Source organism: Bombina bombina, chromosome 6, assembly GCF_027579735.1.
Source record: "Bombina bombina isolate aBomBom1 chromosome 6, aBomBom1.pri, whole genome shotgun sequence".
NCBI classification, from domain to species: Eukaryota; Metazoa; Chordata; class Amphibia; order Anura; family Bombinatoridae; genus Bombina; species Bombina bombina.
Genome location: NC_069504.1, coordinates 409,311,740 through 409,338,605, shown reverse-complemented (window position 1 = coordinate 409,338,605; position 26,866 = coordinate 409,311,740). Strand labels below are relative to the sequence as shown.

The 26,866-nt window shown below is 42.8% G+C and overlaps 1 protein-coding gene across 2 annotated transcripts in view; it reads right to left on the bottom strand.

Annotated features, from left to right (window-relative positions):
• Nucleotides 1–26,866, bottom strand: part of DPYSL3 (dihydropyrimidinase like 3) — a 609,221-nt gene that overhangs the window by 186,781 nt on the left and 395,574 nt on the right. For both annotated transcript variants that reach the window (XM_053717144.1, XM_053717145.1), the window contains exon 7: nt 3,434–3,502. In XM_053717144.1, coding sequence (XP_053573119.1) covers nt 3,434–3,502 — 69 coding nt within the window. The remainder of the gene's footprint in view (nt 1–3,433; nt 3,503–26,866) is intronic.

The window sequence follows — 26,866 nt, the reverse complement described above, 5'->3', positions numbered from 1 at the left end:
GATAACCTTGAAAGATGAAATCTCCCTTGTGGAGGAGAAGCTTTGAAGTCCAGAAGATATCCCTGAGATATGATTTCCAACGCCCAGGGATCCTGGACATCTCTTGCCCAAGCCTGGGCAAAGAGAGAAAGTCTGCCCCCCACTATATCCGTTTCCGGATCGGGGGCCCTCACTTCATGCTGTCTTAGGGGCAGCAGCAGGTTTTCTGGCCTGCTTGCCCTTGTTCCAGGACTGGTTAGGTTTCCAGCCCTGTCTGAAGCGAGCAACAGTTCCTTCCTGTCTTGGAGCGGAGGAAGTTGATGCTGCTCCTGCCTTGAAGTTACGAAAGGCACGAAAATTAGACTGTTTAGCCTTTGGTTTGGCCCTGTCTTGAGGCAGGGCATGGCCCTTACCTCCAGTAATGTCAGCGATAATTTCTTTCAAGCCGGGCCCGAATAATGTCTGCCCTTTGAAAGGAATATTAAGCAATTTAGATTTAGAAGTCACATCAGCTGACCAGGATTTAAGCCACAGCGCTCTGCGCGCTTGAATGGCGAATCCGGAGTTCTTAGCCGTAAGTTTGGTTAAGTGTACTACGGCATCAGAAATAAATGAATTAGCTAGCTTAAGGGCTTTAAGCTTGTTCATAATCTCATCCAATGGAGCTGTGCTAAGGGTCTCTTCCAGAGACTCAAACCAGAATGCCGCCGCAGCAGTGACAGGCGCGATGCATGCAAGGGGTTGTAATATAAAACCTTGCTGAACAAACATTTTCTTAAGGTAACCCTCTAACTTTTTATCCATTGGATCTGAAAAAGCACAGCTATCCTCCACCGGGATAGTGGTGCGCTTAGCCAGAGTAGAAACTGCTCCCTCCACCTTAGGGACCGTCTGCCATAGGTCCCGTGTGGTGGCGTCTATTGGAAACATTTTTCTAAATATAGGATGGGGTGAAAAGGGCACACCGGGTCTATCCCACTCCTTGTTAACAATTTCTGTAAGCCTTTTAGGTATAGGAAAAACGTCAGTACACGCCGGTACCGCAAAATATTTATCCAGCCTACATACTTTCTTTGGAATTGCAACCGTGTTACAATCATTCAGAGCCGCTAATACCTCCCCTAGTAATACACGGAGGTTCTCAAGCTTAAATTTAAAATTTGAAATCTCTGAATCCAGTTTACTTGGATCAGATCCGTCACCCACAGAATGAAGCTCTCCGTCCTCATGTTCTGCAAATTGTGACGCAGTATCAGACATGGCTCTACTATTATCAGCGCACTCTGTTCTTACCCCAGAGTGATCGCGTTTACCTCTTAATTCTGGCAATTTAGATAGTACTTCAGTCATAACATTAGCCATGTCTTGCAAAGTGATTTGTATGGGCCGCCCTGATGTACTTGGCGCCACAATATCACGCACCTCCTGAGCGGGAGGCGAAGGTACTGACACGTGAGGAGAGTTAGTCGGCATAACTTCCCCCTCGTTGTCTGGTGATATTTTTTTAACATATAAAGTTTGACTTTTATTCAAAGTAACATCTATACATTGAGTGCACAAATTTCTATGGGGCTCCACATTGGCCTTTAAACATAGTGAACAAACAGATTCATCTGTGTCAGACATGTTTAAACAGACTAGCAATAACACTAGCAAGCTTGGAAAAAACTTTTAAATAAATTTACAAGCTATATAAAAAACGCTACTGCGCCTTTAAGAAACATAAAAATGTGACACAGTTGAATTAACAATGAACCAAATATGTTAAAACAACCAAATTTTAACAGAAAATGTATAAAGTTAGCAGAGGATTGCACCCACCAGCAAAAGGATGATTAACCCCTTAATACCCAAAACGGATAACAGTTGAAATAATAAACGTTTTTATCACAGTCAAACACACTGTCACAGGTCTGCTGTGACTGATTACCTCCCTCAAAACTAGTTTTGGAGACCCCTGGGCTCTGTAGAGACGTCCTGGATCATGGAGGAAGAAATAGGAAGACTGTGACTAAATTTTTACTGCGCAATAAAGCGCTAAAATAGGCCCCTCCCACTCATATTACAACAATGGGGAAGCTCAGTAAACTGTTTTTATGCAGAAAAAAACGACAGCCATGTGGTAAAAATCATGCCCATAAAGTTTTATCACCAAGTACCTCAGAAAAAACGATTAACATGCCAATAAACGTTTTAAAATTGAAAATTATGAAGTGTTATTAATAAGCCTGCTGCTAGTCGCTTTCACTGCAGTGAAGGCTCAAATATTACTTTAATATTGACAGTATTTTCTTAGTGAAATTCCATTCCCCAGAAATACCTCAGAGTATACATACATACATATCAGCCTGATACCAGTCGCTACTACTGCATTTAAGGCTGCACTTACATTACATCGGTATTAGCAGTATTTTCTCAGTCAATTCCATTCCTTAGAAAATAATTTACTGCACATACCTCCTTGCAGGTGGGCCCTGCATGCTATCCCCTGTTCTGAAGTTACCTCACTCCTCAGAATGGCCGAGAACAGCAAGTGGATCTTAGTTACGACCGCTAAGATCATAGAAAAACTCAGGCAGATTCTTCTTCTAATGCTGCCTGAGAACAAACAACACACTCCGGTGCCGTTTAAAATAACAAACTTTTGATTGAAGAAATAAAAACTAAGTTTAACACACCACAGTCCTCTCACACGTCCTATCTTTAGTTAGGTGCAAGAGAATGACTGGATATGACGTAGAGGGGAGGAGCTATATAGCAGCTCTGCTTGGGTGATCCTCTTGCACTTCCTGTTAGGGAGGAGATATAATCCCATAAGTAATGGATGACCCGTGGACTGACTACACTTAACAGGAGAAATATCACTATAGTATACTAGTCGAGGGATGAAAGCTACTAGTCCAGAGGGAAAATGTTACTAGTCCACTCAATGTTAAAGATAGGAAAAAGTCGTTTTTTTACTCTTCCACTGCAATTTTTAACTCGTCCTGGACTAGCGGAAATGTCAAGCCCTGTATATATCATTGAGCCTCTAAGCACAAGAGTACAGTCCAAATGTAAATTTTTGAATATGCTAACAATGTAATGACATTCCCTTCTCCCTACTGGTTGCTAAAATGTCTTTTCTCCAACAAACAATATGCAAGGAACTTAATCCTGATCATTTCATTGCTAGGTCATTTTTCTTCCACACACCATTAGCTATAACCTATTATTATATGGTGTTTGTTAGCCTCCCCCCTCCCCCCGCTTCCCTCCACAGCCCATACTTATTGTAGTGACTTGAGCCATCTTTTTGCCATCTAAAGTTTTTTCATGCTTTTCACTTTTGAACTCCTTCAACAACTCTTCAAAGATTTGTTCTGTCATTCAAATGTAATTTTTTTTTTTTTTTAAACATTCAGCCACATTTAATGCGGATCTCCATATGTCCCTTTAGCTAAACTGAGCTCACCTCCTCTGGCCGGCTTAGGACGTGACCTTCTGGCCCGGTAATCCCCATTTCTAACATCCTGCTTTGCTCCTAGAAAAAAACGTAAGAGCACAATATTATCAGTATACAACACTGTTAACCTATTTATAAATACAAGCAATGCATGTTTATATATAAATAAATGCTTGGTGGTAATTTAAAATAATTGTAACTGTTAGAAATAAATCAGATTGCCAGATCTGGTAACCACTCGTAGGCATTATTTTGTGTAATGGGATGGCACTAACTAAAAAAGCCCTAAATAGTAACAATTTTGAAAAAAAGTGTAATAATTAAATACAATATGTCAATCATTTGTTTCATTATTCTGGATCTATAGTGATGTAGTTTATTCTAAGGCGCATTAAACACTTCACATGAGGATACTTACGTGCATAGTTGTGGGAAGTTAAATTTAAACGGAAATGAAACCCAAAAATGATTCTTTCATGATTTAGATAGATCATCTCATCTTAATGAAGTCTGGGCCCATGATACAATATAAGGCACTGTATATGTGTTTATAATGCTTAAAAGGACAATAACCCCAACATTTTTTGTCCACGCTTCAAAAGAGTGCATAACATTCTAAACAACTATCCAATATTTTTCTTTTATTATATTTGCTTTATTCTTTTCATATCATTTGTTGAGGGAGCATCAATGCATAACTGGGAGCTAGATGAACACATTGGGTGAGCCAAAACTAAGAGACATATATGTGCAAACACCAATCAGCAGCTAGCTCCCAGTAGTGCACTGGTGCTCCAGAGCCTACCTAGGTATGATTTTCAACAAATGCATGGTTAGTCGTTACCATATAAGAAATCCTTAACACTCCTGGCTTATATGGTAATTATGACCCTAATATTCATATCCTTCAAATAAATTGTTGACTCCATTGATAAAAAAAAAGCTTTATACTCTTTGATCTGAAGTTCATACAACTGTATTTATAGTGAGTTGGTAAAATGTTAAATCACTATTATCTATTCAGTAAGCATGAATATTCTTTTTTTAAATTAAGGAAGAGAAGGGAACCAGATGTTCTGCTTTAAACTCAGCAGCTACAAACATCTGAAGATTTTTTTTTTTTATAAACGCAACATGCAGAGGAAAAAACTATTAACAAACAAATAGCAAATCAGTGAGTTCTCACATCACAATTGCTTTCTTATGTATGTTTACAATACATTAAGTTTGCCTCTTCTCTGGGGAGCTCCAGATATTTAGCTCTTTGACTGCATAATACTCCATTTTGCATTCTTGACCTTTTGCTAAGATTTTGTATCAATTAGTAGAAATGCTGGAATAGGAGCCAACAACTGCAGTTCAGAGGTTTGGATGGGATTGTGGTTACGTTTCTATTGACACTGAGCTAGCTCAGCCAAAACATAGTCCTTTCATCAGTACTCTCTCTAGTTAAATGTTTGCTACGTCCTGAGCTTAGCTCTACAACAGCAAAGCTAAATGACCAAACATCACAGCCATACACTTCAGGAAACAAGGAACTGGGCTAAATTCACTAAACACATTCCCAGTGCTACCAGCCTTGTCAGTTTTTTATGTTACTCTCTAAAGCTGATTCACTAAAAAAGAGTGAGTTTTAGAGAATCACCAACATAAAGTAACATATTAACCGCTGCTCCATAACCCTGTCCGCCTGCTCTGAGCAGGCGGACAGGAATCGCCGTAATCCAACCCGATCAAATACGATCGGGTTGATTGACACCTCCCTGCTGGCGGCCGATTGGCCGCGAGTCAGCAGGGGGCGGCGTTGCACCAGCAGCTCTTGTGAGCTGCTGGTGCAATGCTGAATACGGAGGGCGTCTTGCTCTCCGCATTCAGCGAGGTCTTGCGGACCTGATCCGCACTGTCGGATCAGGTCCGCAAGACCTTTGATAAATAGAGGCCCTTGAGACTTGTATATAAAAGGTCTAGTTCTGCATAATGAAACTGTGCAATAGACTTTCAATACTAATTTTGCCCCTTTTCATGTAATTTACCTCTGACATTGAGCAATTTCTATTTCTCTGAACTTGGAATGCAGTGTGCTGACTTTTCAAGGATAACTCTGCTACATATATGTCTCTAATTGGTTTAAGCAGATAACTGCAAAAAGGAAATTTATGCTTACCTAATAAATGTATTTCTTTTACGATATGACAAGTCCACGGATTTCATCCTTACTTATGGGATATCGCCTCCTGGTCAGCAGGAGGTGGCAAAGAGCTCCACAGGCTGCATAAATAGCTCATCCTTTCCCCCCCAACCCAGTCATTCGACCGAAGTTAGGAAGAGAAAGGAAAAGCCAAGGAGCAGAGGTGACTGAAGTTTAACAAAAATAAAAACCTGTCTTTAGAAAAGTAACAGGGTGGGCCGTGGACTCGTCATATCGTAAAATAAATAAATTTATCAGGTAAGCATAAATTTCCTTTTCTTTTACAAGATATGACGAGTCCACGGATTGCATCCTTACTTATGGGATACAATACCAAGCTACAGGACACGGATGAAAGGGAGGGACAAGACAGGGATCTAAACGGAAGGCACCATTGCTTGAAGAACCTTTCTCCCAAAAACAGCCTCAGATGAGGCAAAAGTATAAAATTTGGAAAATTTGGAAAAGGAGTGAAGAGACGACCAAGTTGCAGCCTTGCAAATCTGTTCAACAGAAGCATTATTTTTAAATGCCCATGAGGACGCCACAGCCCTAGTAGAGTGAGCCGTAATTCGTTCTGGAGGCTGCAGTCCAGCAGTCTAATATGCAACACGGATGATACTCTTCAGCCAAAAAGACAGACAGGTAGCCGTAGCTTTCTGAACCCTACACTTTCCAGCAAAAACAACAAATAATGAAGATGTCTGCCGAAAATCCTTAGTTGCCCGTAAGTAGAACTTCAAGGCACGGACTACATCCAGATTATGCAACAGACGCTCCTTTTTAGAAGAAGGGTTAAGACACAAGGAAGGAAAAACAATTTCCAGATTAATATTTCTGTTAGAAACAACCTTAGGAAGAAAACCAGGTTTGGTACGTAACACCACCTTATCAGCATGGAAAATGAGATAAGGAGAATCACATTGTAAAGCCGAAAGCTCAGAAACTCTGCGAGCAGAAGAAATAGCAACCAAAACAAAACTTTCCAAGATAATAATTTAATATCTATGGAATGCATGGGTTCAAACGGAACCTCTTGAAGAACATTAAGAACTAAATTCAAACTCCAAGGAGGAGCAATTGGTCTAAACACAGGCCGGATTCTAGTCAGGGCCTCACAAAAAGATTGAACATCTGGAACATCAGCCAGACGCTTGTGTAACAAAATAGACAAAGCAGAAATCTGTCCCTTTAAGGAACTTGCCGACAACCCTTTCTCCAATCCTTCTTGGAGAAAAGATAAAATCCTGGGAATCCTAACCCTACTCCATGAGTAGCCCTTGGATTTGCACCAATAAAGATATTTACGCCATATCTTATGGTAAATCTTTCTAGTAACAGGCTTGCGTGCCTGAATCAAGGTATCAATAACTGCATCAGAGAACCCCCGCTTAGATAAAATCAAGCGTTCAATCTCCAAGCAGTCAGCTGCAGAGAAATTAAATTCGGATGATGGAAGGGTCCCTGAATGAGAAGATCCTGCCCCAATGGAAGCTTCCACTGCGTCAGAGAGGACATGTCCAACGGATCGGCATACCAGGTCCTGCGAGGCCACGCAGGAGCGATTAGACTCACCGAAGCCCTCTCCTGTTTGATCCATACAATCACTCGGGGAAGGAGAGCAAACGGTGGAAACACATAAGCTAGGTTGAACGACCAAGGCACTGCCAAGGCATCAATCAGTTCGGCCTGAGGATCCCTGGACCTGGATCCGTATCTCGGGAGCATTCTGACGAGACGCCATCAGATCCAATTCCGGTCTGCTCCACCTGAGAATCAGGGTGGCAAAGACCTCCGGATGGAGTTCCCATTCCCCTGGATGAAATGTCTTTCTGCTCAATAAATCCGCCTCCCAGTTGTCCACTCCTGGGATGTAGATTGCTGACAGATAACAAGAGTGAGCCTCCACCCACCAAATTATCTTGGATACTTCTGTCATCGCTAAGGAACTCCTTGTTCCTCCCTGATGATTGATGTAAGCTACAGTCGTGATGTTGTCCGACTGAAATCGGATGAATTTGGCCAAAGCCAACTGAGGCCAAGCCTGAAGAGCATTGAATATTGCTCTCAATTCCAGAATATTGATTGGAAGTAGAGACTCCGACCGAGTCCACACACCCTGAGCCTTCAGGGAATTCCAGACTGCACACCATCCTAGTAGACTGGCGTCCGTTGTCACTATCACCCATGAAGGTCTGCGGAAGCACGTCCCTTGGGACAGATGATCCAGCCAACCACCAAAGAAGAGAGAGTCTCTTGTCTCCTGATCCAGATCTATCTGAGGAGACAAATTTGCATAATCTCCATTCCACTGTCTGAGCATGCTCAGTTGTAGAGGTCTGAGATGAATACGAGCAAACGGAATGATGTCCATTGCCGCCACCATGAATCCAATTACCTCCATGCACTGAGCCACTGATGGCCGAGGATTGGACTGAACGGTTCGGCATGTATTCAGAATCTTTAACTTTCTGACTTCCGTCAAGAAGATTTCCATGGAAACGGAATCTATTAGTTCCCAGGAAAGGAACCCTTGTCTGTGGAATTAGTGAACCTTCCACCCTTGAGTCCTTAGAAAGGACATAACCATGTCGGTATGAGACTTTGTCAGTTCGTAAGACGACGCCTGGATTAGAATATCGTCCAGAAAAGGCGTCACTGCGATGCCCCGCGGTCTGAGAACCGCTAGCAAAGACCCTAGAACCTTTGTGAAGATCCTGGGTGCCGTGGCCAACCCGAAGGGAAGAGCCACAAACTGAAAATGTTTGACCAGGAAGGCAAACCTTAGAAACTGGTGATGATCTCTGTGGATAGGAATGTGAAGATATGCATCCTTTAAGTCCACGGTAGACATATATTGACTCTCCTGGATCAATGGTAGAATTGTCTGAATCGTCTCCATCTTGAAGGATGGGACTCTGAGCAACTTGTTTAGACTCTTGAGATCTAAGATGGGTCTGAACGTTCCCTATTTTTTGGGAACCATGAAAAGATTTGAGTAAAACCCCTGCCCCTGTTCCTGTATTGGAATGGGACGAATTGCTCCCATAGTGGAGAGGTCTTTTACACAACGTAAGAACGCCTCTCTTTTTATGTGGTCTACAGATAACCGTGAAAGAAGAAACCTTCCCCTTAGGAGTGAATTTTTGAACTCCAGTTGATACCCCTGGGACACGATTTCTAGTGTCTAGGGATCCTGAACATCTCTTATCCAAGCCTGGACAAAGAGAGAAAGTTTGCCCCTTACTAGATCCGGTCCCGGATCGGGGGCCGCCGCTTCATGCTGTCTTAAGGGCAGCAGCGGGCTTCTTGGGTTGTTTACCCTTGTTCCAAGCCTGGTTGGGTCTCCAGATGGACTTGGCTTGAGTAAAGTTCCCTTCCTGCTTAGCTGAAGAGGAAGAAGGGACTCCCTTGAAATTTCGAAATGAACGAAAATTACTCTGTCGTCTTTGTTTAGCTGACTTATCCTGAGGGAAGAGGTGGCCCTTACCTCCCGTAATGTCAGAAATGATCTCTTTCAATTCAGGCCCAAAAAGGGTCTTTCCATTGAAAGGAATAGCCAAAAGCTTGGACTTAGAAGACACATCCGCAGACCAAGATTTTAACCATAAGGCTCTGCGCGCTAAAATGGCAAAACCTGAATTCTTAGCCGCCAATATGGCGATCTGAAAGGCGGCGTCTGTAACAAAGGAATTAGCCAACTTTAGGGCCTTAATCCTATCCATTATTTTCTCTAAAGAAGTCTCAGTCTTCAGAGATTCTTCTAAGGCATCAAACCAAAAGGCAGCAGCAGTTGTGACTGGTACAATGCAGGCCGTCGGTTGTAAGAGAAACCCTTGATGAACAAACAGCTTTTTTAGAAGACCCTCCATCTTTTTATCCATAGGGTCTTTGAAAGCACAACTGTCCTCAATAGGGATAGTCGTACACTTAGCTAGGGTAGATTTAGCTCCCTCCACCTTAGGGACCGTTTGCCAAGAATCCTGCACGGTGTCAGCTATAGGGTACATTTTCTTGAACATAGGGGAAGGGGAGAACGGGATACCCGGTCTTTCCCATTCCCGAGTAACAATTTCAGAAATTCTCTTAGGAACTGGAAAGGTATCGGAATAAGAAGGAACTTCCAGATATCTGTCCATCTTACACAATTTCTCTGGAGGTATCACAATAGATTCACAGTCGTCCAGAGTCACTAAAACCTCCCGAAGTAACAGGCGGAGGTGTTCAAGATAAAATCTAAAGGACATGACGTCCGAATCTGTCTGGGGCAACGCACTACCTGAGTCAGACAGTTCCCCCTCAGACAGTGTCTCCCTACCCCCCAATTCAGAGGTCTGGGAGGGTACATCAGAGATAGCCATCAAAGCATCAGAAGTCGCAGGGGCCCCATATGTTTCTGCCCTGCTACGTTTGCCTTGCAACACTGGCAACTTAGACAAAACCTCTGTGAGGGTAGATGACATAACTGCAGCCATAAGTGAAAGAAGCAGACGCCGTTGAAGAAAATTGCATCGCTTGTGCGGGCGTTAAATGCTGTGACGCATGGGGAGAAGATTGCGGCATACCCTGAATCTCATTGGTTTGAGAACATTCTTTAGACATATCTTTATTAAAAAATATTTTCTCTTTACATTGTAAGGCTCTCTCAACACAATTGTCACATAGTGTAACAGGAGGTTCCACAATGGCATGCAAACACATAGAACATGTATTTTGTTCAAGGTCATCCATGATAACCTAAACAAAAAGCAATCTTGGTCAAATCCCTGTAAAAATCTGTTGTACTGTATCTTTAAGAAAAGCTTATAATAAATGTATTGTATTGTATCTTTATTTTCAATCCGAAATAAAGTTTAAGTACTAAGGCAGAGGGTCAATTACCCATGTGTAAGATGTTTATAGAAGTATAGAACGGTTTTACTTTTACAATACACAGTCACCCTGCCGCAGCTCCTACCTGCCTCCTGACCCAGTTCAAACACCGCCACACTGTGCACCTAAGTCACTTGTAATTCTCACAAGCGTACTTAGGAACCGATACAATGCTGCCACCGGAATAGGGAGAGTTGCGCTGTCAGAGCGCGCAAAAGTAAGCCCCGCCCTTCGTGGTCGTAATAAAAAAAACACCTCAAAATGTCACCAAGAACCGGAGCCTTGTAAATAAATAATACATCCCCAGCGTCAGCCAGCCCGTTGTGCACCCAAACACTTCCCATAGCTTCTAGTTCCCACATACATGCTAGAGTGTCTGGTAATAGTGCGTACCCCTATAACAAACTTCCAGCGCTTCTATAAGTCAGTTCCGGTCTGTCCCTTAGAGTGTCTAAATAAAATAAGACCGGCTATGTACGCATACCCCAGTGCTCTTAGGTGATGCAAGACTGCCCTAATGTCTGGGGGAAAAGTATAAAGGGAGCCTTCCCAATATATATGTGGTCAGTACAGTTAGTCTGAGATATCCAGAATAAAAAACTGCACTTACCTCTATGCTGAAGGTACAGCATGATTACTTCACAGTATCAAGAGGTCCAATCTTCCTCCTGAGGTACTGTGAAACAGCAGGTCTTGGTTACAACTTTAAAAGACCATATACAGATAATGCAGCACAAATATGGGAGGCGCAGCGGATACAATAAATCCCCCAGTTCCCATAGCCTAGAAGACTATTCAGAAGCTGCTCTGTAATAAAAACAGCAGACATTGGTACCATTTGTAAATAAAAAAAACTTGATTGAAGAATCTAAACTAACATCTCACTTTACCTCTTCCTATCACTAACACAGGCAAAGAGAATGACTGGGTTGGGAGCTATTTATGCAGCTTTGCTGTGCAGCTCTTTGCCTCCTCTGCTGACCAGGAGGCGATATCCCATGAGTAAGGATGAAATCCGTGGACTCATCATATCTTGTAAAAGAAACAATGCATTTTATACTAATGTTATGACAATTGCAAGCCTTGTTGTCTGTGGACTAAAGCCCAGATTGGCTCATCCAAATAATGTAAATGGTGTGTGGAATTTGGTTATTGAAAAATAATTGTAGTAAAAAGGATTTTAATTTGTTTCAATATTAAGCTAAAATTAGCTAATATTAAAATGTTTATTGTACAAATTATCATTAAATACATTTATGTTAAATTATGCAATTATTTTTTGCCTTTGATAGTAGAAAATTGTATAATATTAGAAAGTATTACAATGCCCCACCAGTCTACTTTATAAAGCCCCCCAGCTGGCAACATTTTCTGTGAAGACCACTGGTTATTCTATAGCAACACAACAGAAATGTCTTTTTTAATTACAAGTGTTAACTGTGTCTTTAAGAGGATGCATTCCACGACCCTAAGTTCACTGTAACAACCTCTCCAATTTCACCTGTACCACTATAATACTAGACAGTGTTTCAGAATTTGAACAGTTTTCACCTTAGACACTATTAAAATCCTATTTTACTTTCTTATCACAAATTATACTTGTAGCCCTCTCAAAACTAGCACTACCTGATTCACCAATCCCCTATGCTATCCATTACTGCCCATCTCATCTTTCTGAGTTTCTTGTTTGCTGACCCACTTGGCATTTCAGTGGCTCATTCTCTCCTCTAGAATCATATTAACCCCTTAATGACAACTGACGTACCAGGTACGTCATGCAAAAACTAACAGTTAATGACAATGGACGTACCTGGTACGTCAGTTGTCTAACAGAGTGCTGGAAGCAATCACAATCGCTTCCAGCACCTCTGAGGGTATTGCAGTGATGCCTCAATATGGAGGCATCCTGCAATACCCCTTTACAAGCCTCCGATGCAGAGAGAGCCACTCTGTGGCCCTCTCTGCACCGGTAGTGATGGTGCCGTTGTCCGGGTGGGAGGGAGCGTGCGCGCGTGCACGAGACGCGCGTGCGTGAACATTGTGCGCGTGCACATGGGCGTGTGCACGAGGCGCACGTGCACGTGCATGCGCGCATTAGCCACACTGACACCAATGAGGGCAGAAAACCTGAGAAAGTAAAAAAAAAACAGAATTTATGCTTACCTGATAAATTACTTTCTCCAACGGTGTGTCCGGTCCACGGCGTCATCCTTACTTGTGGGATATTCTCTTCCCCAACAGGAAATGGCAAAGAGTCCCAGCAAAGCTGGTCACATGATCCCTCCTAGGCTCCGCCCACCCCAGTCATTCGACCGACGGACAGGAGGAAATATATATAGGAGAAACCATATGATACCGTGGTGACTGTAGTTAGAGAAAATAATTCATCAGACCTGATTAAAAAACCAGGGCGGGCCGTGGACCGGACACACCGTTGGAGAAAGTAATTTATCAGGTAAGCATAAATTCTGTTTTCTCCAACATTGGTGTGTCCGGTCCACGGCGACATTCTTACTTGTGGGAACCAATACCAAAGCTTTAGGACACGGATGAAGGGAGGGAGCAAATCAGGTCACCTAAATGGAAGGCACCACGGCTTGCAAAACCTTTCTCCCAAAAATAGCCTCCGAAGAAGCAAAAGTATCAAATTTGTAAAATTTGGCAAAAGTGTGCAGTGAAGACCAAGTCGCTGCCTTACATATCTGGTCAACAAAAGCCTCGTTCTTGAAGGCCCATGTGGAAGCCACAGCCCTAGTGGAGTGAGCTGTGATTCTTTCAGGAGGCTGCCGTCCGGCAGTCTCATAAGCCAATCGGATAATGCTTTTAAGCCAAAAGGAAAGAGAGGTAGAAGTCGCTTTTTGACCTCTCCTTTTACCAGAATAAACAACAAACAAGGAAGATGTTTGTCTGAAATCTTTAGTAGCCTCTAAATAGAATTTTAGAGCACGGACTACGTCCAAATTGTGTAACAAACGTTCCTTCTTTGAAACTGGATTCGGACACAAAGAAGGTACAACTATCTCCTGGTTAATATTTTTGTTGGAAACAACTTTCGGAAGAAAACCAGGCTTAGTACGCAAAACCACCTTATCTGCATGGAACACCAGATAGGGCGGAGAACACTGCAGAGCAGATAACTCTGAAACTCTTCTAGCAGAAGAAATTGCAACCAAAAAACAAAACTTTCCAAGATAATAACTTAATATCTACGGAATGTAAGGGTTCAAACGGAACCCGTTGAAGAACTGAAAGAACTAGATTTAGACTCCAGGGAGGAGTCAAAGGTCTGTAAACAGGCTTGATCCTAACCAGAGCCTGAACAAATGCTTGAACATCTGGCACAGCTGCCAGTCTTTTGTGAAGTAAAACAGATAAAGCAGAGATCTGTCCCTTCAGAGAACTTGCAGATAATCCTTTCTCCAAAACTTCTTGTAGAAAGGATAGAATCTTAGGAATTTTTATCTTGTTCCATGGGAATCCTTTAGATTCACACCAACAGATATATTTTTTCCATATTTTATGGTAAATTTTTCTAGTTACAGGCTTTCTAGCCTGAATCAGAGTATCTATTACAGAATCTGAAAACCCACGCTTTGATAAAATCAAGCGTTCAATCTCCAAGCCGTCAGTTGGAGGGAAACCAGATTCGGATGTTCGAATGGACCCTGAACAAGAAGGTCCTGTCTCAAAGGTAGCTTCCATGGTGGAGCCGATGACATATTCACCAGGTCTGCATACCAAGTCCTGCGTGGCCACGCAGGAGCTATCAAGATCACTGAGGCCCTCTCCTGATTGATCCTGGCTACCAGCCTGGGGATGAGAGGAAACGGTGGGAATACATAAGCTAGGTTGAAGGTCCAAGGTGCTACTAGTGCATCTACTAGGGTCGCCTTGGGATCCCTGGATCTGGACCCGTAGCAAGGAACCTTGAAGTTCTGACGAGACGCCATCAGATCCATGTCTGGAATGCCCCATAATTGAGTTATTTGGGCAAAGATTTCCGGATGGAGTTCCCACTCCCCCGGATGGAATGTCTGACGACTCAGAAAATCCGCTTCCCAATTTTCCACTCCTGGGATGTGGATCGCAGACAAGTGGCAGGAGCGATCCTCCGCCCATTGAATTATCTTGGTCACTTCTTTCATCGCCAGAGAACTCCTTGTTCCCCCCTGATGATTGATATATGCAACGGTCGTCATGTTGTCTGACTGAAACCTTATGAATTTGGCCTTTGCTAGTTGAGGCCAAGCTCTGAGAGCATTGAATATCGCTCTCAGTTCCAGAATGTTTATCGGGAGAAGAGACTCTTCCCGAGACCATAGACCCTGAGCTTTCAGGGATTCCCAGACCGCGCCCCAGCCCACTAGGCTGGCGTCGGTCGTGACAATGACCCACTCTGGTCTGCGGAAGCTCATTCCCTGTGACAGATTGTCCAGGGTCAGCCACCAACGGAGTGAATCTCTGGTCTTTTGATCTACTTGAATCGTCGGAGACAAGTCTGTATAATCCCCATTCCACTGTCTGAGTATGCACAGTTGTAATGGTCTTAGATGAATTCGTGCAAAAGGAACTATGTCCATTGTTGCAACCATCAATCCTATTACTTCCATGCACTGCGCTATGGAAGGACGAGGAACAGAATGAAGTACTTGACAAGAGCTTAGAAGTTTTGATTTTCTGACCTCTGTCAGAAAAATCCTCATTTCTAAGGAATCTATTATTGTTCCCAAGAAGGGAACTCTTGTTGACGGGGACAGAGAACTTTTTTCTTTGTTCACCTTCCATCCGTGAGATCTGAGAAAGGCTAGGACGATGTCCGTATGAGCCTTTGCTTTTGACAGGGACGACGCTTGAATCAGGATGTCGTCCAAGTAAGGTACTACTGCAATGCCCCTTGGTCTTAGAACCGCTAGAAGGGACCCTAGTACCTTTGTGAAAATCCTTGGAGCAGTGGCTAATCCGAATGGAAGTGCCACAAACTGGTAATGCTTGTCCAGAAAAGCAAACCTTAGGAACTGATGATGTTCCTTGTGGATAGGAATATGTAGGTACGCATCCTTTAAATCCACGGTAGTCATAAATTGATTTTCCTGGATAGTAGGTAGGATCGTTCGAATAGTTTCCATTTTGAACGATGGTACCCTGAGAAATTTGTTTAGGATCTTTAGATCCAAAATTGGTCTGAATGTTCCCTCTTTTTTGGGAACTATGAACAGATTGGAATAAAATCCCATTCCTTGTTCTCTTATTGGAACTGGATGTATCACTCCCATCTTTAACAGGTCTTCTACACAATGTAAGAATGCCTGTCTCTTTATTTGGTTTGAAGATAATTGAGACCTGTGGAACCTTCCCCTTGGGGGTAGTTCCTTGAATTCCAGGAGATAACCTTGAGAAACTATTTCTAGCGCCCAAGGATCCTGAACATCTCTTGCCCAAGCCTGAGCAAAGAGAGAAAGTCTGCCCCCCACTAGATCCGGTCCCGGATCGGGGGCTATCCCTTCATGCTGTTTTGGTAGCAGTGGTAGGCTTCTTGGCCTGCTTACCCTTGTTCCAGCCTTGCATTGGTTTCCAGGCTGGTTTGGGTTGTGAAGTATTACCCTCTTGCTTAGAGGATACAGAATTAGAGACTGGTCCGTTTCTGCGAAAGGGACGAAAATTAGGCTTATTTTTAGCCTTAAAAGACCTATCCTGTGGGAGGGCGTGGCCCTTTCCCCCAGTGATGTCTGAAATAATCTCTTTCAAATCAGGTCCAAATAATGTTTTACCTTTGAAAGGAATGTTAAGCAATTTTGTCTTGGAAGACACATCCGCTGACCAAGACTTTAGCCAAAGCGCTCTGCGCGCCACGACAGCAAACCCTGAATTTTTCGCCGCTAATCTAGCTAATTGCAAAGCGGCATCTAAAACAAAAGAGTTAGCCAATTTAAGTGCTTGAACTCTGTCCATAACCTCCTCATACGAAGATTCTTTACTGAGCGATTTTTCTAGTTCCTCGAACCAGGAACACGCTGTCGTAGTGACAGGAACAATGCATGAAATTGGTTGTAGAAGGTAACCTTGCTGTACAAAAATCTTTTTAAGCAAACCCTCTAATTTCTTATCCATAGGATCTTTGAAAGCACAACTATCTTCGATAGGAATAGTAGTGCGTTTGTTTAGATTAGAAACCGCCCCCTCGACCATGGGGACTGTTTGCCATAAGTCCTTTCTGGGGTCGACTATAGGAAATAATTTCTTAAATATAGGGGGGGGGACAAAAGGTATGCCGGGCCTTTCCCACTCTTTATTTACTATGTGCGCCACCCGCTTGGGTATAGGAAAAGCGTCGGGGGGCACCGGAACCTCTAGGAACTTGTCCATCTTACATAATTTCTCTGGAATGACCAAATTGTCACAATCATCCAGAGTAGATAACACCTCCTTAAGCAGTGCGCGGAGATGTTCTAATTTAAATTTAAATGTCACAACATCAGGTTCAGCTTGATGAGAAATTTTTCCTGAATCTGAAATTTCTCCATCAGACAAAACCTCCCTCATGGCCCCTTGAGATTGGTGTGAGGGTATGTCAGAACAGTTATCATCAGCGTCCTCTTGCTCTTCAGTGTTTAAAACAGAGCAAACGCGCTTTCTCTGATAAGTAGGCATTTTGGATAAAAGATTTGCTATGGAGTTATCCATTACAGCCGTTAATTGTTGCATGGTAATAAGTATTGGCGCACTAGATGTACTAGGGGCCTCCTGTGTGGGCATAACTGGTGTAGACACAGTAGGGGATGATGTAGTATCATGTTTACTCCCCTCATTTGAGGAATCATCTTGGGCAATATCATTATCTGTTGCATTACTGTCCTTACTTTGTTTGGACACTATGGCACAATTATCACATAAATTTAAATGGGGAGACACATTGGCTTTCATACATATAGAACATAGCTTATCTGATGGTACAGACATGTTAAACAGGCTTAAACTTGTCAACAAAGCACAAAAAACGTTTTAAAATAAAACCGTTACTGTCACTTTAAATTTCAAACTGAAAACACTTTATTACTGAATATGTGAAAAAGTATGAAGGAATTGTTCAAAATTCACCAAAATTTCACCACAGTGTCTTAAAGCATTAAAAGTATTGCACACCAAATTTCAGAGCTTTAACCCTTAAATTAACGGAACCGGAGCCGTTTTTACATTTAACCCCTATACAGTCCCAGAATGAGGCTCTGTCTATAACTAGAAAGGCCCCCATCTGAAAAAGGTGTCCAACACAGTGCCTGCCGTTTTTCTAAACGTTCCCCAAGATTATAATACCAATAATTAGTTAGAATCTGCATAATATGCCTAGTAAAGCAATCATTTTAGCCCAGAAAAATGTCTACCAGTTTTTAAGCCCTTTTTGAAGCCCTTTATTCTTTTATGTTTAACTAAGAAAATGGCTTACCGGTCCCCATGAGGGGAAATGACAGCCTTCCAGCATTACATGGTCTTGTTAGAAATGTGGCTAGTCATACCTAAAGCAGAAAAGTCTGCTAACTGTTTCCCCCAACTGAAGTTACTTCATCTCAACAGTCCTGTGTGGAAACAGCAATCGATTTTAGTTACTGTCTGCTAAAATCATCTTCCTCTTACAAACAGAAATCTTCATCCTTTTCTGTTTCAGAGTAAATAGTACATACCAGCACTATTTTAAAATAACAAACACTTGATAGAAGAATAAAAAACTACATTTAAACACCAAAAAACTCTTAACCATCTCCGTGGAGATGTTGCCTGTGCAACGGCAAAGAGAATGACTGGGGTGGGCGGAGCCTAGGAGGGATCATGTGACCAGCTTTGCTGGGACTCTTTGCCATTTCCTGTTGGGGAAGAGAATATCCCACAAGTAAGGATGACGCCGTGGACCGGACACACCAATGTTGGAGAAAAATTCAAATATAAATGGATCTGGGAGGGGGAGGGGGTATTGTGGAGGGGCTGCTACACTAGAGAAAGAGTTAATTAAAAAATAAAATAAAAATACTTTGTTTTTTGGGGCCAAAGTGGGTACTGGCAGACAGCTGCCAGTACCCAAGATGGCTGTAATTAGGTAGGGTAGAGGGTTAGAGAGCTGGAGGGGGGATCAGGGAGGTTGGGGCTAAGGCAGGGGTCCATCCCAGCTAAAAGATTTTATTATTTGTATTTAAAAAAAAAAAAAACATAATTTATGCTTACCTGATAAATTTATTTCTCTTGTAGTGTATCCAGTCCACGGATCATCCATTACTTGTGGGATATTCTCCTTCCCAACAGGAAGTTGCAAGAGGATCACCCACAGCAGAGCTGCTACATAGCTCCTCCCCTCACTGCCATATCCAGTCATTCGACCGAAACAAGACGAGAAAGGAGAAACCATAGGGTGCAGTGGTGACTGTAGTTTAATTAAAATTTAGACCTGCCTTAAAAGGACAGGGTGGGCCGTGGACTGGATACACTACAAGAGAAATAAATTTATCAGGTAAGCATAAATTATGTTTTCTTTTGTTAAGTGTATCCAGTCCACGGATCATCCATTACTTGTGGGATACCAATACCAAAGCTAAAGTACACGGATGATGGGAGGGACAAGGCAGGAACTTAAACGGAAGGAACCACTGCCTGTAGAACCTTTCTCCCAAAAACAGCCTCCGAAGAAGCAAAAGTGTCAAATTTGTAAAATTTTGAAAAGGTGTGAAGCAAAGACCAAGTCGCAGCCTTGCAAATCTGTTCAACAGAGGCCTCATTTTTAAAGGCCCAGGTGGAAGCCACAGCTCTAGTAGAATGAGCTGTAATCCTTTCAGGGGGCTGCTGTCCAGCAGTCTCATAGGCTAAGCTTATTATGCTCCGAAGCCAAAAGGAGAGAGAGGTTGCCGAAGCTTTTTGACCTCTCCTCTGTCCAGAGTAAACGACAAACAGGGAAGAAGTTTGACGAAAACCTTTAGTAGCCTGTAAGTAAAACTTCATGGCACGGACTACGTCCAGATTATGCAAAAGACGTTCCTTCTTCGAAGAAGGATTAGGACACAATGATGGAACAACAATCTCTTGATTGATATTCCTGTTAGAAACCATCTTAGGTAAAAACCCAGGTTTGGTACACAGAACTACTTGTCTGAATGAAAAATCAGATAAGGAGAATCACAATGTAAGGCAGATAACTCAAAGACTCTTCGAGCCGAGGAAATAGCCATCAAAAACAGAACTTTCCAAGATAAAAGTTTAATATCAATGGAATGAAGGGGTTCAAACGGAACTCCCTGAAGAACTTTAAGAACCAAGTTTAAGCTCCACGGGGGAGCAACAGTTTTAAACACAGGCTTAATCCTAACCAAAGCATGACAAAATGCCTGGACGTCTGGAACTTCTGCCAGACGCTTGAGCAAAAGAATAGACAGAGCAGAGATCTGTCCTTTTAAAGAACTAGCTGATAAGCCTTTGTCCAAACCCTCTTGGAGAAAGGACAATATCCTAGGAATCCTAACCTTACTCCATGAGTAACTCTTGGATTCACACCAATAAAGATATTTACGCCATATCTTATGGTAGATTTTCCTGGTGACAGGCTTCCGAGCCTGTATTAAGGTATCAATGACTGACTCGGAGAAGCCACGCCTTGATAGAATCAAGCGTTCAATCTCCATGCAGTCAGTCTCAGAGAAAGTAGATTTGGATGATTGAAAGGACCTTGTATTAGAAGTTCCTGCCTCAGAGGCAGAGTCCATGGTGGAAGAGATGACATGTCCACTAGGTCTGCATACCAGGTCCTGCGTGGCCACGCAGGCGCTATCAGAATCACCGATGCTCTCTCCTGTTTGATTTTGGCAATCAGTCGAGGGAGCAGAGGAAACGGTGGAAACACATAGGCCAGGTTGAAGAACCAAGGAGCTGCTAGAGCATCTATCAGCGTTGCGCCCGGGTCCCTGGACCTGGATCCGTAACAAGGAAGCTTGGCGTTCTGGCGAGACGCCATGAGAGCCAGTTCTGGTTTGCCCCAACGATGGACCAGTTGAGCAAACACCTCCGGATGGAGTTCCCACTCCCCCGGATGAAAAGTCTGACGACTTAGAAAATCCGCCTCCCAGTTCTCTACGCCTGGGATGTGGATCGCTGACAGGTGGCAAAAGAGTGAGACTCTGCCCAGCGAATTATCTTTGAGACTTCTAACATCGCTAGGGAACTTCTGGTTCCCCCTTGATGGTTGATGTAAGCCACAGTCGTGATGTTGTCCGACTGAAATCTGATGAACCTCAGTGTTGCTAACTGAGGCCAAGCTAGAAGAGCATTGAATATTGCTCTTAACTCCAGAATATTTATTGGGAGGAGTTTCTCCTCCTGAGTCCACGATCCCTGAGCCTTCAGGGAGTTCCAGACTGCGCCCCAACCTAGAAGGCTGGCATCTGTTGTTACAATCGTCCAATCTGGCCTGCGAAAGGTCCTACCCTTGGACAGATGGACCCGAGAAAGCCACCAGAGAAGAGAATCTCTGGTCTCTTGATCCAGATTTAGTAGAGGGGACAAATCTGAGTAATCCCCATTCCACTGACTTAGCATGCATAATTGCAGCGGTCTGAGATGCAGGCGCGCAAATGGCCCTATGTCCATTGCCGCTACCATTAAGCCGATTACTTCCATGCACTGAGCCACTGACGGGCGTGGAATGGAATGAAGGACACGGCAAGCATTTAGAAGTTTTCATAACCTGGACTCCGTCAGGTAAATTTTCATCTCTACAGAATCTATAAGAGTGCCTAGGAAGGAGACTCTTGTGAGTGGTGATAGAGAACTCTTTTCCACGTTCACTTTCCACCCATGCGACCTCAGAAATGCCAGAACTATCTCTGTATGAGACTTGGCAATTTGAAAGCTTGACGCCTGTATCAGGATGTCGTCTAGATATGGAGCCACCGCTATGCCTCGCGGTCTTAGAACCGCCAGAAGTGAGCCCAGAACCTTTGTAAAAATTTTCGGGGCAGTGGCCAACCCGAAGGGAAGAGCTACAAATTGGTAATGCCTGTCTAGAAAGGCAAACCTTAGGAACCGATGATGATCTTTGTGAATCGGTATGTGAAGGTAGGCATCCTTTAAGTCCACTGTGGTCATGTACTGACCCTCTTGGATCATGGGTAGGATGGTTCGAATAGTTTCCATTTTGAATGATGGAACTCTGAGGAATTTGTTTAAGATCTTTAGATCCAAGATTGGTCTGAAGGTTCCCTCTTTCTTGGGAACCACAAACAGATTTGAATAAAATCCCTGTCCTTGTTCCGTCCGCGGAACTGGATGGATCACTCCCATTACTAGGAGGTCTTGCACACAGCTTAGGAATGCCTCTTTCTTTATCTGGTTTGATGATAACCTTGAAAGATGAAATCTCCCTTGTGGAGGAGAAGCTTTGAAGTCCAGAAGATATCCCTGAGATATGATCTCCAACGCCCAGGGATCCTGAACATCTCTTGCCCACGCCTGGGCGAAGAGAGAAAGTCTGCCCCCCACTAGATCCGTTTCCGGATAGGGGGCCGTTCCTTCATGCTGTCTTGGGGGCAGCAGCAGGCTTCCTGGCCTGCTTGCCCTTGTTCCAGGACTGGTTAGGTTTCCAGGCCTGTCTGGAATGAGCAACAGTTCCCTCTTGATTTGAAGCGGAGGAAGTTGATGCTGCTCCTGCCTTGAAATTTCGAAAGGCACGAAAATTAGACTGTTTGGCCTTTGATTTGGCCCTGTCCTGAGGAAGGGTATGACCCTTGCCTCCAGTAATGTCAGCAATAATTTCCTTCAAGCCAGGCCCAAATAAGGTCTGCCCCTTGAAAGGAATGTTGAGTAATTTAGACTTTGAAGTCACGTCAGCTGACCAGGATTTAAGCCATAGCGCCCTACGCGCCTGGATGGCGAATCCGGAATTCTTAGCCGTTAGTTTAGTCAAATGAACAATGGCATCAGAAACAAATGAGTTAGCTAGCTTAAGCGTTCTAAGCTTGTCAATAATTTAATTCAATGGAGCTGTCTGGATGGCCTCTTCCAGGGCCTCAAACCAGAATGCCGCCGCAGCAGTGACAGGCGCAATGCATGCAAGGGGCTGTAAAATAAAACCTTGTTGAATAAACATTTTCTTAAGGTAACCCTCCAATTTTTTATCCATTGGATCTGAAAAAGCACAACTGTCCTCAACCGGGATAGTGGTACGCTTTGCTAAAGTAGAAACTGCTCCCTCCACCTTAGGGACCGTCTGCCGTAAGTCCCGTGTAGTGGCGTCTATTGGAAACATTTTTCTAAATATAGGAGGTGGGGAAAAGGGCACACCGGGTCTATCCCACTCCTTGCTAATAATTTCTGTAAGCCTTTTAGGTATAGGAAAAACGTCAGTACACACCGGCACCGCATAGTATCTATCCAGCCTACACAATTTCTCTGGAATTGCAACTGTGTTACAGTCATTCAGAGCAGCTAATACCTCCCCAAGCAATACATGGAGGTTCTCAAGCTTAAATTTAAATTTAGAAATCTCTGAATCAGGTTTCCCCGAGTCAGAGATGTCACCCACAGTCTGAAGCTCTCCGTCCTCATGTTCTGCATACTGTGACGCAGTATCAGACATGGCTCTAACAGCATTTGCGCGATCTGTATCTCTCCTAACCCCAGAGCTATCGCGCTTGCCTCTTAATTCAGGCAATCTAGATAATACCTCTGACAGGGTATTATTCATGATTGCAGCCATGTCCTGCAAGGTAATCGCTATGGGCGTCCCTGATGTAATTGGCGCCATATTAGCGTGCGTCCCCTGAGCGGGAGGCGAAGGGTCTGACACGTGGGGAGAGTTAGTCGGCATAACTTCCCCCTCGACAGAACCCTCTGGTGATAATTCTTTTATAGATAAAGACTGATCTTTACTGTTTAAGGTGAAATCAATACATTTAGTACACATTCTCCTATGGGGCTTCACCATGGCTTTCAAACATAATGAACAAGTAGGTTCCTCTGTGTCAGACATGTTTAAACAGACTAGCAATGAGACTAGCAAGCTTGGAAAACACTTTAAAACAAGTTTACAAGCAATATAAAAAACGTTACTGCGCCTTTAAGAAACACAAATTTTCCCAAATTTTGAAATAACAGTGAAAAAATGCAGTTACACTAACGAAATTTTTACAGTGTATGTAATAAGTTAGCAGAGCATTGCACCCACTTGCAAATGGATGATTAACCCCTTAATACCAAAAACGGAATAACAAATGACAAAAACGTTTTTTAAACAGTCACAACAACTGCCACAGCTCTACTGTGGCTTTTTACCTCCCTCAATACGACTTTTGAAGCCTTTTGAGCCCTTCAGAGAAGTCCTGGATCATGCAGGAAGAAGCTGGATGTCTGTGTCTGTAATTTTTGCTGTGCAAAAAAACGCCAAAATAGGCCCCTCCCACTCATATTACAATAGTGGGAAGCCTCAGGGAACTGTTTCTAGGCAAAATTCAAGCCAGCCATGTGGAAAAAACTAGGCCCCAATAAGTTTTATCACCAAACATATGTAAAAAAACGATTAAACATGCCAGCAAACGTTTTTAAATACATACTCTTATAAAAGTGTATCTCTATTAATAAGCCTGATACCAGTCGCTATCACTGCATTTAAGGCTTTACTTACATTACTTCGGTATCAGCAGCATTTTCTAGCAAATTCCATCCCTAGAAAAATATTTTAACTGCACATACCTTATTGCAGGAAAACCTGCACGCTATTCCCCCTCTGAAGTTACCTCACTCCTCAGAATATGTGAGAACAGCAAAGGATCTTAGTTACTTCTGCTAAGATCATAGAAAACGCAGGCAGATTCTTCTTCTAAATACTGCCTGAGAGAAACAGTACACTCCGGTACCATTTAAAAATAACAAACTTTTGATTGAAGAAATAAACTAAGTATAAAACACCACAGTCCTCTTACGACCTCCATCTTAGTTGAGAGTTGCAAGAGAATGACTGGATATGGCAGTGAGGGGAGGAGCTATGTAGCAGCTCTGCTGTGGGTGATCCTCTTGCAACTTCCTGTTGGGAAGGAGAATATCCCACAAGTAATGGATGATCCGTGGACAGTGTTTCCTGCCATGTAGTAGTCCAGACACGTGTACGCTGCCTACCATGAGAACAAAGCAAATTTGATAATAGACGTTTTTTTTTTTTTTTTCAATTGTATAGCGTCTGAGTTTTTTGTAACATTGAGAAAGGCCGTATCAAGGCCAAAAATAATTTGTTTAGTGTTTTCCTGTGCTCTACACCCCTGGCACCTGAAGCCGACGTACCCAGCTATCGGCCAGGAAACAGGGGGTGTATCACAGGTTTTTAATAGGTAGTGGTGGGGTTGCTATTCAGGGTTACCTGTTTTATTGACTTCAATAAAGGTTATGTTTTAACCAGTATTTACTATGGTGGTATAGAGGAGGAGTGCTATAAGTCCTAATCTTTTGTTTCCCTTTCTCTCTTTGGGATTGTTGGGATTGCTAACAATTTAAGAGGGTACAGCCTTGCTTACAATTTAAGAGGGTACAGCCTTGCTTACAAGATAAGAGGGTACAGCCTTGATTTCAATCTAAGAGAGTACAGCCTTGCTTACAATATAAGAGGGTACAACCTTGATTACAAGCTAAGAGGGTACAGCCTTGATTTCACCAGTGTTTTAACCAGTATTTACTATGGTGGTATAGAGGAGGAGTGCTATAAGTCCTAATCTTTTGTTGTTGGGATTGCTAACAATTTAAGAGGGTACAGCCTTGCTTACAATTTAAGAGGGTACAGCCTTGCTTACAAGCTAAGAGGGTACAGCCTTGCTTACAAGCTAAGAGGGTACAGCCTTGCTTACAAGCTAAGAGGGTACAGCCTTGATTACAAGCTAAGAGGGTACAGCCTTGATTACAAGCTAAGAGGGTACAGCCTTGATTTCAATCTAAGAGGGTACAGCCTTGCTTACAATCTAAGAGGGTACAACCTTGATTACAAGCTAAGAGGGTACAGCCTTGATTTTAATCTAAGAGGGTACAGCCTTGATTTCAATCTAAGAGGGTACAGCCTTGATTACAATCTAAGAGGGTACAGCCTTGATTACAATCTAAGAGGGTACAGCCTTGCTTACAAGCTAAGAGGGTACAGCCTTGCTTACAAGCTAAGAGGGTACAGCCTTGCTTACAATATAAGAGGGTACAGCCTTGCTTACAAACTAAGAGGGTACAGCCTTGCTTACAAGCTAAGAGGGTACAGCCTTGATTACAATCTAAGAGGGTACAGCCTTGCTTACAAGCTAAGAGGGTACAGCCTTGCTTACAAGCTAAGATGGTACAGCCTTGCTTACAAGCTAAGATGGTATAGCCTTGCTTACAAACTAAGAGGGTACAGCCTTGCTTACAGGCTAAGAGGGTACCGCCTTGCTTACAACCTAAGAGGGTACAGCCTTGCTTACAAGCTAAGATGGTATAGCCTTGCTTACAAGCTAAGAGGGTACAGCCTTGCTTACAACCTAAGAAGGTACAGCCTTGCTTATAGGCTAAGAGTGTACACCCTTGCTTACAATCTAAGAGGGTACAGCCTTGCTTACAATCTAAGAGGGTAAAGCCTTGCATACAATCTATGAGGGTACAGCCTTGCTTACAATCTAAGAGGGTACAGCCTTGCTTACAATCTAAGAGGGTACAGCCTTGCTTACAATCTAAGAGGGTAGAGCCTTGCTTACAATCTAAGAGGGTACAGCTTTGCTTACAATCTAAGAGGGTACAGTCTCCATTACAATTTAAGAGGGTACATGGCTTTTGACTAAATTCATTGATTGGTTCTGGCAGCATGGAGGTGTTGCTTTCTTATGAAAATCAGGCTTTAAGATATATAATATTTATTAAGAATACATTGCAAGATTGTTTCTAAAGTTATGCTATGGCCAAAAAGACCAAGTTTTGAAATCAATTCTAATGTTGGGCAAACTATGCCCCTTTTTAGCATCATTCCTTAAACATACTAATAATACATCTATAATAAAAGTGCATTCCACTTCCTTTCACTCAAACCCTTTAATTTGTGACTGTAAAGTTGTTTTAAATGCTTGACTCTCAATACCCCAATAGTTGTGAGCTTGCCTATTAATACACTTATATGTGCATGTCTGTTACGTAGCATGCAGTATCCCATGGTCACATCTGTTGCTAGAGATCATAGATAACAATATAGTGTGCTAATCTTTTTCTCTGAACTAAACATTTTTATTTGTAATTGTTGCTAAGCAATTATCAATCTCTACCCTCATCTCTTAACTACTTAAAGTGTCAGTAAACTTTAAAAATAATGTTATATAATTCTGCACATAGTGCAGAATTATATAACATTATATTAGCCAAACATT